General features: G+C 44.0%; 1 protein-coding gene across 6 annotated transcripts in view; it reads left to right on the forward strand.

The window, feature by feature from the left end:
• The window catches only part of ARID5B (AT-rich interaction domain 5B), a 210,543-nt gene that overhangs the window by 158,325 nt on the left and 36,906 nt on the right, over positions 1-15,312 (forward strand). For 5 of the 6 annotated variants that reach the window (XM_043984027.1, XM_043984028.1, XM_043984026.1 and 2 more), the window contains 2 exons: positions 4,280-4,392; positions 14,732-14,936. In XM_043984027.1, the coding sequence (XP_043839962.1) occupies positions 4,280-4,392; positions 14,732-14,936 (318 nt within the window). Of the gene's footprint in view, positions 1-2,639; positions 2,660-4,279; positions 4,393-14,731; positions 14,937-15,312 lie in introns of those variants that run through there. The other variant, XM_043984030.1, reaches the window with a different exon arrangement.

Raw genomic sequence — 15,312 nt, forward strand, 5'->3', positions numbered from 1 at the left:
TGTAACCCAGTGTATCTTATTTTATGCATCCAATAATATTATTTTGAAAATCAGTTCCTAGGTTTCAGCAGACTGCCGAGGGGCCCATCACACACAAATGGTTGAAAGCTCCCGTTTCATGGAATTTCCAGCTGTTATTAGTGAGGAGGTTATGTGTGTTAGAGCTCTGGGGTGGCTTGCTTTGGGATAGTGATGGCAGTAGGGGTGGGGGTGAACAAGCACTTATTAATATTATTCTGGGGGGCAGCTAGGTGGCACAGTGGATAAAGCACTGGTCCTGGATTCAGGAGGACCTGAGTTCAAATCTGGCCTCACACACTTGCCACTTACTAGCTGTGTGACCCTGGGCAAGTCACTTAACCCTCATTGCCCTGGAAGCGGGGAGGGGAGACTTATTCTGTGTCAGACCCTGTGCTAAGTACTGTTCCAAAATTATCTCATTTGTCCCTCACAATAACCCTGTGAGGTAGGTGCTTACCTCCATTTTATCATTATTATATTATTGTTATTATTATTATTACCCCCATATTACAGTTGAGGAAACTGAGGCAAACAGAGGTTAAATGACTTGCCTAGGGTCACATGGCTAGTGAGTGTCTGAGGCAGGATTTGAACATGTCTCTTCATGACTCCAGGACCAGGACTCTGTCCACTGTGTCACCTAGCTGATAAGGGGGTGTTCATTTGATATAGAATAATTAAAGGCTGAAATTCCTCCCCTTTACCCCCAGTAACTTCCCCCTACACATGCACACACAACTTACATATCTGGAAAAGAAAGACCTGGCTCACCTTGCATGGACATGCTGTTTCCATGACATCCTGAAGTTTTGGTTTTTTTTTAAATCCAAAGATGGTTTCCTCAGATCTCAAAGCTACCACTGAAGCCTGAATGGTCTTTAGCCCATTGCCACACAAGGTAGTATTTTGGGGGGATGTGGATAAACCTGACATTCAGAAATTCATTTAGAACCCAGTGTGGCACCAGGCTTGAGATGAATCTTCAGGTAGCCAGCAGATGAGCAGAACCTTGAACAACCACCTTTTGGACTTTTTTTGAACAACCAGCCAGTAACTGAGAGCTATTTTACAATCATGGTCTCAGCATCCGCTGGCTCCAACCCATACCTGGGTTGATGACTTTTTTTTTTCAAGACAATGAAGGTTAAGTGACTTGCCCAGGGTCACACAGCTAGTAAGTGTCAAGTTTCTGAGGCCGGATTTGAACTCAGGTCCTCCTGAATCCAGGGCTGGTGCTTTATCCACTGAGCCATCTAGCTGCCCCCTGGGTTGATGACTTTTTACAACATCCCCAACAAGTAGTCATTCAGTCTCTTTTTGAAGACTTCCAATGATGGGGAACTCACTACCTATTGAGGTGGCCCATTCTAATTTTAGAAAGTTTTTCCCAGTCAAAGTCTGGGTTTCTGTAGCTGATCTTCTGGGGCTCAGTAATTCTAGTATAATATAATAAGAAACAGTACCACTTGTTAAAGGATTGATTATTCAATATCTAGAATTTCTAAGATTTTCAAGGGACTTTGCAAATACCTCATTTTATCCATGCAACAATCCTGGGAGATGGCTACAATTTTTATCCAGTTTTACAGATGAGGAAACTGAGGCAGGCAGCGGGTAAGTGCCGTACCACTGGAAAGTGTCTGAGGGCATCATTCGACTCCGTGTCCATCGCTCTATCCCCCACCCTCCCCAACTTCCTAAAAATGACGAGTTTCTCTCCGAGTCATCTTGCGCCCCACTTAAAAGTGGTTTTTTTAATTTGTTGCTTGTTTGAATTCTTGGAATTGTATGCAGGCTCCTATTTGCTTGATGAGTTTGTAACTTCCTCTGCTTTTCTAAATGTTTCAGCAGCTCAGGGAATGCAGCAAAGGGCTTATTCTTCTGAGGAGTTCTGACTGGTCTCTTGGGACTGGTTTGCAAACAGGTGGGCTCTCTCCTGGGATGCAGGCACAGGTTATTTGTTAGAATGGTAGAAGGTCTTAGACCAGGAGGCAACAGTGGCTTGTTTGGTTTAGGTTTTGTCCTGTGTGTTTCTAAAGAAACTCTTCAGGCCCAGGACAAGTTTTCTGTTACATTCTGCTTTGACTTTATTTTGGTGACTGAGACCCGCGTGTACCTAGTGCATCACAGGCATTACAGCTTTAGCTCTCGGGCCAAGGGCAATAAAGTGTGGGAACACTTCTGTTCCTCTCCGGTGTCGCCTACACAAGATATGAACCGCCCTGGCTCAGGGCTGCCTGGGGTGTCAGATTCATTGAACGTGGCATAGAGTCCTAGCCAGGCTTGGTGCAAGAGGTCAGAGTCAACAAAACAATTAGGATGAAATCAGCAGCCCCATTAAGAAGGTGGAATGCACAGAGCGGCCTCTCTGCCAGTCTGACAACTCCAGGGGCTCATCCCACACTCCCACACTCGGGGCTAGTCACGGCTCCGTGTTTACATGAGTAATGGAGCCTCGGGGGGAGGGGAGTTGTAAGCAGAGAGCAAAGACTGTGAGGCTCATTTGGAGGAAAGCTGACATCCACACCGAGTCAGCCCGAGACGTCCAGGGATGTAGTAGTGGGCAGTCACATGCTGCGTGCGTCTGGCATTCATGAGCACAGATAGAAATCAGGCCGATGCTTGTCGATGGGAATGGGTAAATCATTACTTTCTCTTTGCTTCATTCTGGGGCATGTTTTCTTCTGATCATAAATCCAGGCGAGGAGGCTGAAAGAATTTCAAGTTTGGGGCGGAAGGAGGAATCAGGGGGCCAGTGAACAGCAACAACCAAAACCCCAATGACCTTTTGTTTGTTCCTTTTGTGTCATCATCATTTTTATTATTATCCCCAGAGTTAAGGCCGTTTCTACCACAAATTGGAAAAATCAGATTAGCAGTTTTAATTGTTTTTGCCAAATGCTTAGGATGTAAGATGCCCTAAATCCCACTGGGTAACTGTGTGGCAAAAAAGTTAGATTAACAACAGCTAGGAAACACTGGAGGGAGAGGTTTGTGGTGTTTGGCTGAGCCTCTCTCCAAGGAAGGCATAGCACAGCTCCGTAGAAAAACCAGTTGGTTTTTAGTGTGCTTATCACTTTGTGCCTCCTAAGCGAGCCTGATGCTGCTTAACTCCGTTGACCGATGGGAGTTGAATGTCGAAGCTTATACCGGACAGGGGCGATGCTAACTCAACATCTGCCTTCTCTTCCTCCCTCTTTGTGGCTCTGAAAAGGAATTAAGTTTGACATGAGGGATGAAACATGACTTTGATTTGAATCCTGGCTACAGCCCTTTTCCAGAAAGCCCCAGAAGAGCCGGACGAGCCTCGGCATGAGCGGGGTGGGGGTGGGGGGGGTGAGGGACGTGAAACAAACCACAGGATTTCCATAAAACTGGTCCTGAAAAGAAAGTCGAACGTGCTGGTTCATATAGCTCTGTCACATATGTTAAAGATATTGATCGTGCTGACCACAGATTAGTAAAATGAACTTAATATTGTTTGGGCCGTTTTAGTGAATTTCTTGTACGTCTATGTGTATATATGTTTGTGTATATGTGTGTGCATTTGTGTATATGTGTAAGTGTGTGTTATTGTGTGTATTTGTTGTATGTAAGCATATATGTAGATATATGTGTATGTGTCTATAGTTGTGTGTGTATATGTGTATACGTATACACTCATGTGTGGATATATACATTTATTTACATATAGTTTTTTTATATTTGAGGTTTTATCAATTGTTATATATCATTATTTTCTGTTTTATATACCTATATATTTTACTTTGATGTTTAATAGACTGGGTACTTTGAGGAACTTTCTAAGGCAGATGTTTTCAAAGGCTTATGCTGCCGTGACCTCACAAACAGGCTGCTTGATCACTTAGGTTTGGGAGATCCAGAACAGAGTGTGTTACAGCCTGGTTCAGAGATGATTCCCAACCCTGGATGCTTCTACGAAGATATCTTTTCCATCTGTGGGGAAAACGCATTTTCTTTCTGTCAACGTCCTTTAGAGACAAAGGGCTTGCTTTTATATTAATTAGATATGTTAAAGTATAATAGATTAGTCTTGGGAAATGGGGGACGGTGGTTTATAGTCTACGCCAATACAGCCCATCAGAGTGAGTGACTCCTAATGAGAGGTGGCTGGGTACAGATGTGTACATTTCTATGAACAATTACAGGGGATTGATTTTGAGCCTGGCTCGGTTGTTTAAGAAAACAAACCCATGTAAATGAAAATGACTATAAATTGTTCTCCATTTGTTTTCAGCGCCAAATCTTAAAGGAAGGCCTCGCAAAAAGAAACCGTGCCCTCAGAGAAGAGATTCGGTAAATGGCCTTAAGGATTCCAGCAGTAATTCAGATGGCAAAACAATTGCCAAGGTACAGTCACTCATTCAGAGCTATTCATTTTACTAATCTTTCTGTCTCTCTTTTTGAAAATCTTTCCATCTTGTTTCTTGATGCAGTTTTTCATTCAGAATCCTGACTTTTGGCATCCTAGGCCATTGAAGCGTGTGTGTGTGTGTGTGTGTGTGTGTGTGTGTGTGTGTGTGTGTGTGTGTGTGTGTGTGTGAGAGAGAGAGAGAGAGAGAGGGAGGGAGGGAGGGAAAGAGAAAAACTTGACATTCTGATTAGTCAACAGAAAGGCTTCCCACCTCCAGCTTTGGCTGTTGAGTAAAGGGACCGTGATTAGCAGCCACGTCATTAAGGCTGAGATTTCATGGTTGGGGACACAATGACATGGTTTACTCTTGCCATATCAAAAATAAACCGGCTGAGCCATTCTTGCCCTCCCCACCCCTGCACTCTTAAATCTCTCTCAGAGATTAACAGAGGATGAAATTAGAAGTATCTAAATTTAGTCATTGTAATTGTGTTTCCCCCTAGGTCACTCCCAGATTACACTAGAGTCATATTAAGGGTCTGACCAAGAGAAAGGAATATGGAATGAAGGCCAAAATCCCCAGCTAGGCCTTGTTCCTTGGACATGAATCACAAAGAATCTTGAAAAGAGATGTTTGAAGTGTTTTCTTCTCTCTTGACATGAAGGGTAAAGGGGTCAGTTTGTTTTTGTAGACTTCCCTCTTCAGGTTTTGCTGGTTTGGGTCAGCTTCTATAGCTCACTTTGCCAGGCATTTGTTCCAGGTATTTGGATTGGGTGACATTTTTATGCCAAAGACTGTTATGCTTTTTCCCCTTAAAAACAAAACCAGCCATGGTAATCAGCTCTGTAAGATTAGAATCAAGGGCCAGATTTCAGTAAACTGTATTTCTAAAGCTAGATTCTGAATCCTCGAAGCTTGCAGTGGGAACCTGGGCAGGCCCTGGTATAGGGAATTAAGAGCTTGGCCCCTGTGACACATCCCCATGGGTGACCGTCTCCTCCCAGAATTTCTAATCATAGCCCATGATTATGTAGCATGTTGGGATTTATAAAGTGCTTCCCTCACAGCCCAAGTAATCGATATTGACTCACTCTGGCATGATTGTTTGACCAGAAAGCCCAAAGGAATTCTTTATTTGTTTGTTTTTGCGGGGCAGTGAGGGTTAAGTGACTTGCCCAGGGTCAACACAGCTAGTAAGTGTCAAGTGTCTGAGGCTGGATTTGAACTCAGGTCCTTCTGAATTCAGGGCCAATGCTTTATCCACTGCCCCACCTAGCTGTTCCCTCAAAGGAATTCTTTATTGGAGAGACAGAGAGAGAATATGTACCAGGAATTTAGCTAAATGCTGAGAATCCAAACACAAGCCCCACCCCCCCACCCCCTGTAGTACCTGTCCTCAGTGAGCTTACATTCTAATGGGGGAGGGGAGATAACACATAAGAGGGAAAGTAGGGGTGGGGTAGGAAGAAGAGGAGACAAAGTGGAGCAGCCTAGTAAGTGAGGAGTGGATCCAGGAGAAAAGTGAACAGGAATGTCCTGGACCTTTCTGGAGATGATAATCTCAGGCAAAACTCGCCAGTCAGAGGAGGGGGGCGTAGGGGCAGAGGCATTGCCAGGGTGAGCAGGAAGGTGCCTCAGAAATCATTCTCTCATTTGAACAAATGAAGAGACTGAGGTCAAGAGAGAGGGCGCAACTGGCCCCAGATCCCATGGATGGTTGAGGAAAGAACCAGGATCTGAGTGCCCATCCTGAATCCGTCATCCATGTTTTTCCTTACAGCGCCAGACTGACTTGTTGAGCTCAGACGGCTGGTCCTTAGTGGTTATCTATTGTAAATGTTCTATGACTTTCCCAAAGGGACTCACTGGAAATAGGGGTCTGTGTCTTCTCCTTGTGTTATGACTGACGACAGAATGGAGGAAGCTGTCTCTCAGTGCGTTGGGTACCTTTGTCTTTGCCTCCATGCAGCTCAAACTTAACACTTTCCTTCTTAGGGGATCGAGTGGGGTTCCCAAAAGAATCAGCATAAGGTGATTGAGAGAGCCATCAATTAGAGCAGGTTGGTTCCCTGTGATGTGGTTTGCAGGCTCTGACAAGATACTACTGAGTGGGGCCAGGCAGTTTCAATCCACGAGCCCTCGGCGAGGCCTGGCACTGCCAATTCCCCATTTTGGCAGCCTGCCCCATACCTTTGGTGTGACATCACAGGTGTAAGGCAGCATGTTCTGTACCTGAGCCCGACAGGATCCCTCCCTCCTGTGTCATTGACAGTCACTACCAAAATATGCTGCCTGAGAGTCTTGCAAAACCATGAAAATTGGCAGATCCCTCCCGTGTCTCGTTCTCAGCCAGCCAATCCTCTCCCAGTGCCTGAGCACCGGGACAAATGGTCGTGGACAAGGGGGGCACAAGATTCTATTTGTCGAACTGCTCACCCAAATGCTGCCTCTTAGAAGCACATCAGTTTAACTGACCTGTACTGGTGGTCAGCTCATCTTGGATTCTGATTCACTTGCTTGGATTTGGAATGTGGGCTTTTTCCTCATGTGGAGATTTTGTGTTAACACATTGAGGCCAAGTTTCTAGTGTCAGAAACTGTGACACCTAAAGATCAAGCCTCTTTTTCAAGGGCTGCCTGCTTGGGAAGCACCAACAATTAGGATGTAATCATAATAACTCAAATTTACATATGGCTCACAAAGTACTCTCATCTACATTCTCTCACTTGATCCTCATTGTGGTTGGTGTTATCATTATTCCCATATTGCAATTTAGAAATGAAGTGACCCACCCAAGGTCACATAGTCAGGGAGTGTCAGAGGGAGGATTTGAAACGAAGTCACTCCTGACTTCCGGCGTGCCAGACTGTTTTCTATTCCATGATAGAACCCATCAATCAACAAGCCTTTACTAAATGTCTGTTCCAGGCACTGGAGACATGAAGACAAAAATGAAACTATTCCTGCCCTTGGGGAGCTTACATAACTCACATTCTGTCACAGTAATGATTTTACAGAGGATTTTCCTGATATAATCCTTGTGATGGTGTTCGTGGAAGTACAGTTGAGAAAGCTGAGGCTCAGAAAAGAAGTTAGATATTTTTCTTATGATCACACCGCTAGGAAGTAGCAGAGAGTGGGTGGTGTAATGGAGTCTGGAGTCAAGAAGACCAGAATTCAATCCAGCCTACAGACATTTATTAGTTGCGTGATCCCGAGCAAGTCACTTAATTATGGGAATTATTAGGTACCTACTATATGCTAGGCACTCTGCTAAGTGCTGGAGGATACACACACACACACACACCAAAAAAAAAACCTCCAAGAATTTACAGGTCGAATGGGGAGACAACAGGCCAAACACATATATTCAGACAAGCTATAGAGGACTAAATAGAAGATAATTAACAGATGGACAATACTGATATTAAAGAGAAATCGCATAAGGCTACCTCTAGAAGGTGGGATTATAGTTGTGATTCAAAGGAAGCCAGGGAGGTTGGTCATCAGAGCAAAGGAGGGGAGCCTCCAGGCATGAGAGGCAACCAGAGAGAATGCCGGGAGCTGAGAGATAGAGTGAGGGCTTCTTGTTCATGGAACAGCCAGGAGGCCTGTGTCACTGGATCAAAGAGAAAGGTAGTAGGGAGTAAGGTTGGAAGAAAGCCTGGAAAGGTAGGAGGGCCAGTGATGAAGGGCTTTGAATGCCCAGCAGGGCATTTGGTATCTGCCCCTGGAGTTTTATGGAGCGGAGTGGTGACATGATCCCTGACTCCAAATGCAAGAAGCATTTTGATGAAAACGCTTCACTCCACCTTCTGGCCAAGACCTGTGTCAGTGGCCCTTTTCAAAAGCAGGACAGGATGTCTGCCTTTAGGGGAGGAGAGGCCACCCACAGAAGGTAAGGGCTCCACCACCATCTTGGATTTTTGTGCTGTTTCCATTAATCACAGAATATTAGGGTCAGAAAAGACCTTAGGGATCATCTAGGTCTTGCCAATGAAGAAACTGAAGTTTAGAAAAGCAGGATGACTTTCCTGTGTTCTCAAAGCTAGTGATTACACAAGGCTAGCTTCTGGCCCTTAATCCAGTGCTTTTAAAAGTTGGGAGGACCTGAGTTCAAATGTGATCTCAGACATTTACTAGCTGTGTGACCCTGGGCAAGTCACTTCACCCCCAATTGCCTTAAAGCATCCAGGGCCATCTCCAGTCATCCTGATCCATATGTTGCCACTGCAACAGATGGCTCTGGAGGAGAGAAGGAGGCTGGTGACCTTGCACAGCCCTGCCTCACTTCAGTCCCATTCACTTCAAGTCATGACATCACCTCCTATATCATGGCCCTCTTTGAGAATGAAGGACAAACAACTTGTAGGCCTCAGGACCGTTAGACTTAACTTTGTGAAAAAAGACCTAGACTCCATTCCAAGGGCTGCATACGACTGAAATGTAAGAATAATAACAATGGGCAGCTAGGTGGCGCAGTGGATAAAGCACCAGCCCTGGATTCAGGAGGACCTGAGTTCAAACCCGGCCTCAGACACTTGACACTTAGTAGCTGTGTGACCCTGGGCACGTCACGTAACCCTCATTAACCCAGCAAAAAAAAAAGAATAATAACAATAATAACTAAAAGGGTTTCTTAAGGGCTCACTAGTGTCAGGCACTGTGCTGAGTTCAGGGGATACAAAGAATGACAAAAGACATTCCTGCCCTCAAGGAGCTTGAAATCTAATGGGAGAGACAGCAAACAACTATGGATGAACAAGCTGTGCCAATGAAAGATAATCTCAGAGAAAGGCTCTCATCGTACCTGGGTGACCTGGATCACAACACTAGATCCCTCTGTGGGGTAGCTGGGTGGCATGATGGCTAAACTCTGGTGCCCAGAGTCAGGAGACTCATCTTCCTGAGTTCAAATCTGGCCTCATACACTTACTAGTTGTGAGACCCTGGACAAGTCATTTAAGTTCAGTTTGCTCAGTTTCCTTATCTATAAAGTAGCTGGAGAAGGAAACGGATAAACCGCTCTGTCTTCTTTGTCAAGAAAACCCCAAATGGAACATGACTGAAAATGACTCAATAATGACTAGATCTCTAAATCCCAATTGAAAAGGAGGTCGCCCTAAACTAGCTGATGTCTGAGTTCTAGCCCTGAATCCTGCGATCTGTGAGTACTGGTGTTGGTTTGCTCAAAGATCACAGCATCCCAGGCTTCATAGAAACTCCATCCCTTCCTTCCTTCCACACTTGCTTTGATGTCAGACTTACTCAGTACAGTTTGGCACAGTGAAGGTTTGCTTTTGACATCACCAGGTGTCCTCTATTTGTGGTAGCAAGGAACAGGCTTCTCATTTAGAAGCCATCATCAGACGCCACGAAGCTATTTCAGGCTAGTAGGAGGGAGGGGCTAACACCTGAATTTAGGAAAACTGACTCTCCCATTCCATTAAGGCACACCTTAAACATCACCAAGAAAAGAAAGCCTTTTGTCTCAAGGCCCATATGGGCAAACATAGAAAAAAGGAGGTTCTGTCCCTAACCAGAAGAAATAACAGAATGAGTTCATTCATGGTGTGGAGAGGGAATAGACGTGTTAGTTCATTGGAGTGAAGAAATTCCTTCTACCAGTGCACATTGACCTCTTTGCAACCTTTGGTGGCAGTTGGCTAGAATGCTGAGGACGGTGATTTGTCCAGGATCACACAGCCTGTATGAGTCAGGTGCAGATTGAGGGTAACTATGTGCCCACTAAGCCAGTGGATCTTAAAGTATACTGGGGACCCTGGGGAGGGAAGGGCCTGGAGACCTTCAGGGGATCATGAGGTCAAAACTATTTTTATTTTATTTTGTGGGGCCGTAGAGGTTAAGTGACTTTCCCAGGGTCACACAGCTAGTAAGTGTCAAGTGTCTGAGGCCAGATTTGAACCCAGGTCCTCCTGGAATCCAGGGCTGGTGCTTTATCCACTTCGCCACCTAGTTGCCCCAAAACTATTTTCTTAAATATATTAAGACATTTCAATTTCTCATAGGATAAATAACCACATAAACAGAGGTTCTGGCGGGGGGGGGAGTCCTCAATAGTTTTAGTATCTGAGAAGTGCTGAGTCCAAAAAGTTTGGCAACTGCTACACTAAGCCTGCTATCTCTCTTGTTTTGTGATAAAGCAGGGAATTTTATTTAAATGCAACCTTCTATGCTCCCTATTACTTTTTTTTTTTTTTTTTTGCGGGGCAATGGGGTTAAGTGACTTGCCCAGGGTCACATAGCTAGTAAGTGTCAAGTTGTCTGAGGCCAGATTTGAACTCAGGTACTCCTGAATCCAGGGCCGGTGCTTTATCCACTGTGCCACCTAGCCACCCCCTCCCTATTACTTTTGGTATAAAATGCATACTCCTCAGCTTGGTCTAGTTCCAATCTCTCCTTCCAGATTGATTTCACCTTACCCTTCATGCAGTCTACATTTTATCCTAATGAGATGGCTTAGGACTTGGCATCCTATCACCAACTTCTATACCTTTATACAGAATTCCCTCTATCACTGACCTGCCCTCCCTCCTCAGCTGTAACTCTCAAAATCCCCATTTTTCATTTAAGATTCAGTGTAGGTTCAACCCCCTTTGTGAAGCCTGCAGCTTATCCCTCCCTGGTTTTTATGGATTTCTCCCAATTAACATTACCTTGTGCTTTGTTGGGTTTTTTGCCTGCTATATTCCCTGAGGAGAATGTAAACTCCTTGAGTTGGGTGAAGGCTGTTTGGTTTCTTGTCTTCCTATCCCTAGTTCTTTGCATGGTGCTATGCATGGAGTAGGTGCATAATAAATGAATTAGAAAGTAAACAGTGTTTTCTCATTGCCATGGATAGGGGCTAGTCAAGAGTATCACTTACTGAGAAGACTATGAAGTGGAATAATGCTTAAAGCAGTTAACACCAAGCTGATCCAGGGGTCTTTCCCAGGAACCCAAGAGTATTTGGGGTGCTCTGGTCTTGGCTGAGCTGTTATCCACCCATGTTTGATCAGGTCACTTGGATGGATTGAGTAATCTCATCTGTATGATTGGGTCCTTCACCAGTGGAGAGTACAACCCCTCTATACTCTTTCACCCTAGCTGCCTTCTGGTCCATGTATTCTCAGACATTGTGTAGAGAGCTCTTACCCAGGGAAGGAGCCATAAATAAAGTGACAGACTGTGAATAAGGGCACAATCCCTACCTCTGTCCTTTGCTAGCTGTGTGGCCATGGACAAGTCACATAACCTCTATGGGAATCAATTATACAACATCTATAAAGTACTGCAGAAATGATATCATATCATTATTGTGATTATTATCTGTAAAATGAGAGGACTAGACTAGATGATAGACAAAAATCTATCATCTGAATCAGGAAGCCTATTGTGTCCCAGGCACTGTGCTAAGCAATAAAATTGTTGTTGTTTGTCCTTTGTATTCAAAGAGGACCACTGGCATTGGGGTGATGTCATGACTTTGACTGAATTGGATTTAAATGAGGGAGGGTGTATGAGGTCACCAACCTCACTCTCTCCTCCAGAGCCATCTGGGTCCAGTGGCAAGATATATTTCTATCTATCTATCCATCTTATCCATCTATCCATATCTCAGGACAACTGGAGGAGGCCCTGGATGTTTAAGACAATTAGGGTTAAGTGACTTGCCCAGGGTCACACAGCTATTAAGTGTCTGAGGTCATATTTGAACTTGGGTCCTCTAGCTTCAAGGCAGTGCTCTGTCCACTGCACCACCATAGCTGCCCAGGCAATAAAGATAAGGAAATACAAAAGACCCAGCCTTCCCCTCAAGGGGTTTACATTCTATCCAAGAAACAATATATACTAAGCTATTAAGTATGTACAATGTTACTTAATAATACAGTGCTACAAAATCAAGGGTAGGGAGCTCAAATAAACCTTTTCCCTGATTTATCCTGATATTGTTTCATCTTGCCTTTGATTCAGCTGCTTGAATATTTGTAAGAAGAATTATTATCTTTTACATTGGGGAAATAACCTAAGATTTGTTGGTTGGGGTTTTTGTTTTGGTTTGGGTTTTTTTTGTTTTTTGTTTGTTTGTTTTTTTGGTTTGGGTTTTTTGTGGGGGGCAGGGGGAGGCTGTATTTTAAATTTCTCCAGTATATACATCACCATTTTAAACTGCAGGCTCTCTTATTGCCTTGAATTTAATTAAAACATCTCTCCAAATTGCAAGTTTTGACTACCAACTTAATATTTTGAAAAATCACTCCCAGGCTGGCGCGTGATGTCGATTATAGACTAGAGTGATTTTATGATTTAAATAAAGCCTTTAAAATTACAGATTTCATCAGAGGTTCATACCCAGCCCTAGTTACAGCGATGGGAAATGATGGCAAGGTAAAATTTCACATGGCATAAGTCTCTGTATAATATAACAAGGAATTGAAAGTTTAGAAAGAATGCAAGTGATAGATTTCTTTTGGAAAAGAAAAGTTTAATCTCATTACCACAGACTCTTAAAAAATTAAAACGCGCCCTAAAAGCCCAGCTCAATAACTGTAGTGTGAGCAGTATTATTTTTTCCAGTACCAGGCTAAAGATATTAAATTTGCTCGGCCACTCTAGGGAATAAATGATGAAGAAAACTCTTACAGGAGATATGTTTCCATTTAATAAATAATCATGGCCTTTTTACATTCTTCATACTTAGAAAGGATGAGAACAGTCCAGAACCGGAGATGAAACATATAGAAGAAAACGTGGATATTTTATTTCATAACATTTCCCCATCCCCTTCTTCCAGGCCTCTGTCTGTATTAGATCTGGGGCCATAGACATATGAGAATATTTGGAACACAGAAATTCCTCCTAGACTCACATGTGGCTGAAAATCTGACCCCTTTACAATTAAAATAGCTCAGCCAGCCTAATGTTGTATTGAACAGTCAGTTCATCCAAGGCAGGGAAGCTAGAACATCAGGTCAGCTCCACACAATGCTAAGCTCCATGTTCTCATGTAATGGTACAGGGAGGGATGATCTGACCAGTAGGCAAAATTCCCCCCCCCCCCCCCCATTATAGAACTTTTCATGAACCCCTTTTTCCGGCTCTTGGGTGACCTGGAGTCTTCTTTATTGGAAGTTAACATCACTTAAGATACCCTCAGAACTCACTGGAAAGCAAAAGCAGTCATAAAAATATATTACCTTTCTTTACTCTGCCGGCGAGAGCAATCCAGGCCTCACATTTGGGGACTGACCAGGGAGGTGCTTTGGCTACCTCCATATGGTGACCAGCCTGGATTTTTGTCTGTTTAGCATTACAGAATCAGAGGTAGAAGGAGATGATAGGGGCTCTCTGTCCAAACCTTTCAGTTTATAGATGTAGAACTGCGGTCTGGATGCGATGAATGTCTTGGCCAGGCATACAGTTATTTAGTAAGGAGCAGAGTCTGAATTTGAACCCAGATCTTCTGATTACGGTTTTCTTTCCACTGTACTACACAAATTCTAAAGAGTATGGAGACTTGTTTTCTAGGTCTCTGTTACCAGTGATGGGATTCAGATTTACTCAACAAGGCACTTATTCAAATAAGAGGCTTGGACTAAGTCAGCTCCAAGCCAGCTTTCAATAGTCAAGGAGATGGACAGAGATTGGACGGAGAGACAGATTCATAAAGCTAGAAGGACTATGAGATCACATGGTCCAAATCCCTCATCTTGTAGATGGGAAATGGGTTCGAATCCCTCCGTGATACTTACTATCTACCAAGGTTTTAGCCTTCTTCCTTAGTCTCATCTAGAAATGGCAGGGTTGGAAGAGAGGCTCTCTGCCGACCATCTCTAAAGGCTGTAATTCTCTGTGTGACCTTGGAACAGATCATTTCATGTCTATGCCTCAGTTTCTTCAACTGAAGAATAGAGGGGTTGGAAGGAACAGAAGTTCTTAATTTTGTGTGTGTTGTGTGTTGGAGACAACCATCAAAATGGGGGCTGTTGATGGGGAAGGATAAATTGCCCAGTAGCATGAGGGATAGAGCTGCTTTGAAAAATGAAAGAAGTACTCCGGCACCTGGAGAACTTTCCACCAGATGCAATGATGTTTTAGGTTGATATTCCCATAAAAAGAAAGAAAAGAAAAGTACTTATGCCATTGAAAACAGTTCCCATGTAGAGATGACTCCAAGAGCTGGATGCATTCCCTGTTTGGATGGTTAACTGGCCTCTGATAGATTTTGATTGGTTCCCCCTCCCTGCCCTGGGAAAGCTTGGGCTCCAGCATGGCTTTGAATAAATTCTCCAGGCCTCTGCTAGGTTTGATGTGGTGTGTTTTCCTTTTTCCAGGTGAAATGTGAGGCCAGATCAGCCTTGGCCAAGCCCAAGAATAACCACAGCAGCTGTAAAAAGGGCCCAATGAGGAGAAATCAAAGGTTGCCATTGGGAGACTGCCGGGCAGAAGAGCAGGCCTTCCTAGTGGCCCTTTACAAGTACATGAAAGAAAGGAAGGACCCGCCTATAGAGCGCATCCCCTACTTAGGATTTAAACAGAGTAAGTACAAATTTTGTGTACTTCTCTTTTTTCTTACTGTATTTCAAAACTGTTCAGATTGCTTGTGAGTTTGGGGGTGGGGGGGTTACAAAAAAAAAGTATTTCCCAGAGATGAGGCTAAGGGCCTAATTTGGGGCTGGCAATGTCCGTCTATACTGGACCCTGCCCCTTGCGTCCAGCCGGCATTCCTCGGCCTCTTCCCTCTCAAGAGCTCCTTCCGGCCAGTTGCAAAGGGATATTTATAGGCTTCAACCACTAATTATGACTTGGAAATAGACATGTTGAAAGTTCTCATTTTCTGTTTGTCAACCGTAGTGCCTGTAATGCCTTTCTCCTGAGATAATAAGATGACGTAGCTTTATCATGCACAGATGTT

Source organism: Dromiciops gliroides, chromosome 2 (genome assembly GCF_019393635.1).
Source record: "Dromiciops gliroides isolate mDroGli1 chromosome 2, mDroGli1.pri, whole genome shotgun sequence".
NCBI classification, from domain to species: domain Eukaryota; kingdom Metazoa; phylum Chordata; class Mammalia; order Microbiotheria; family Microbiotheriidae; genus Dromiciops; species Dromiciops gliroides.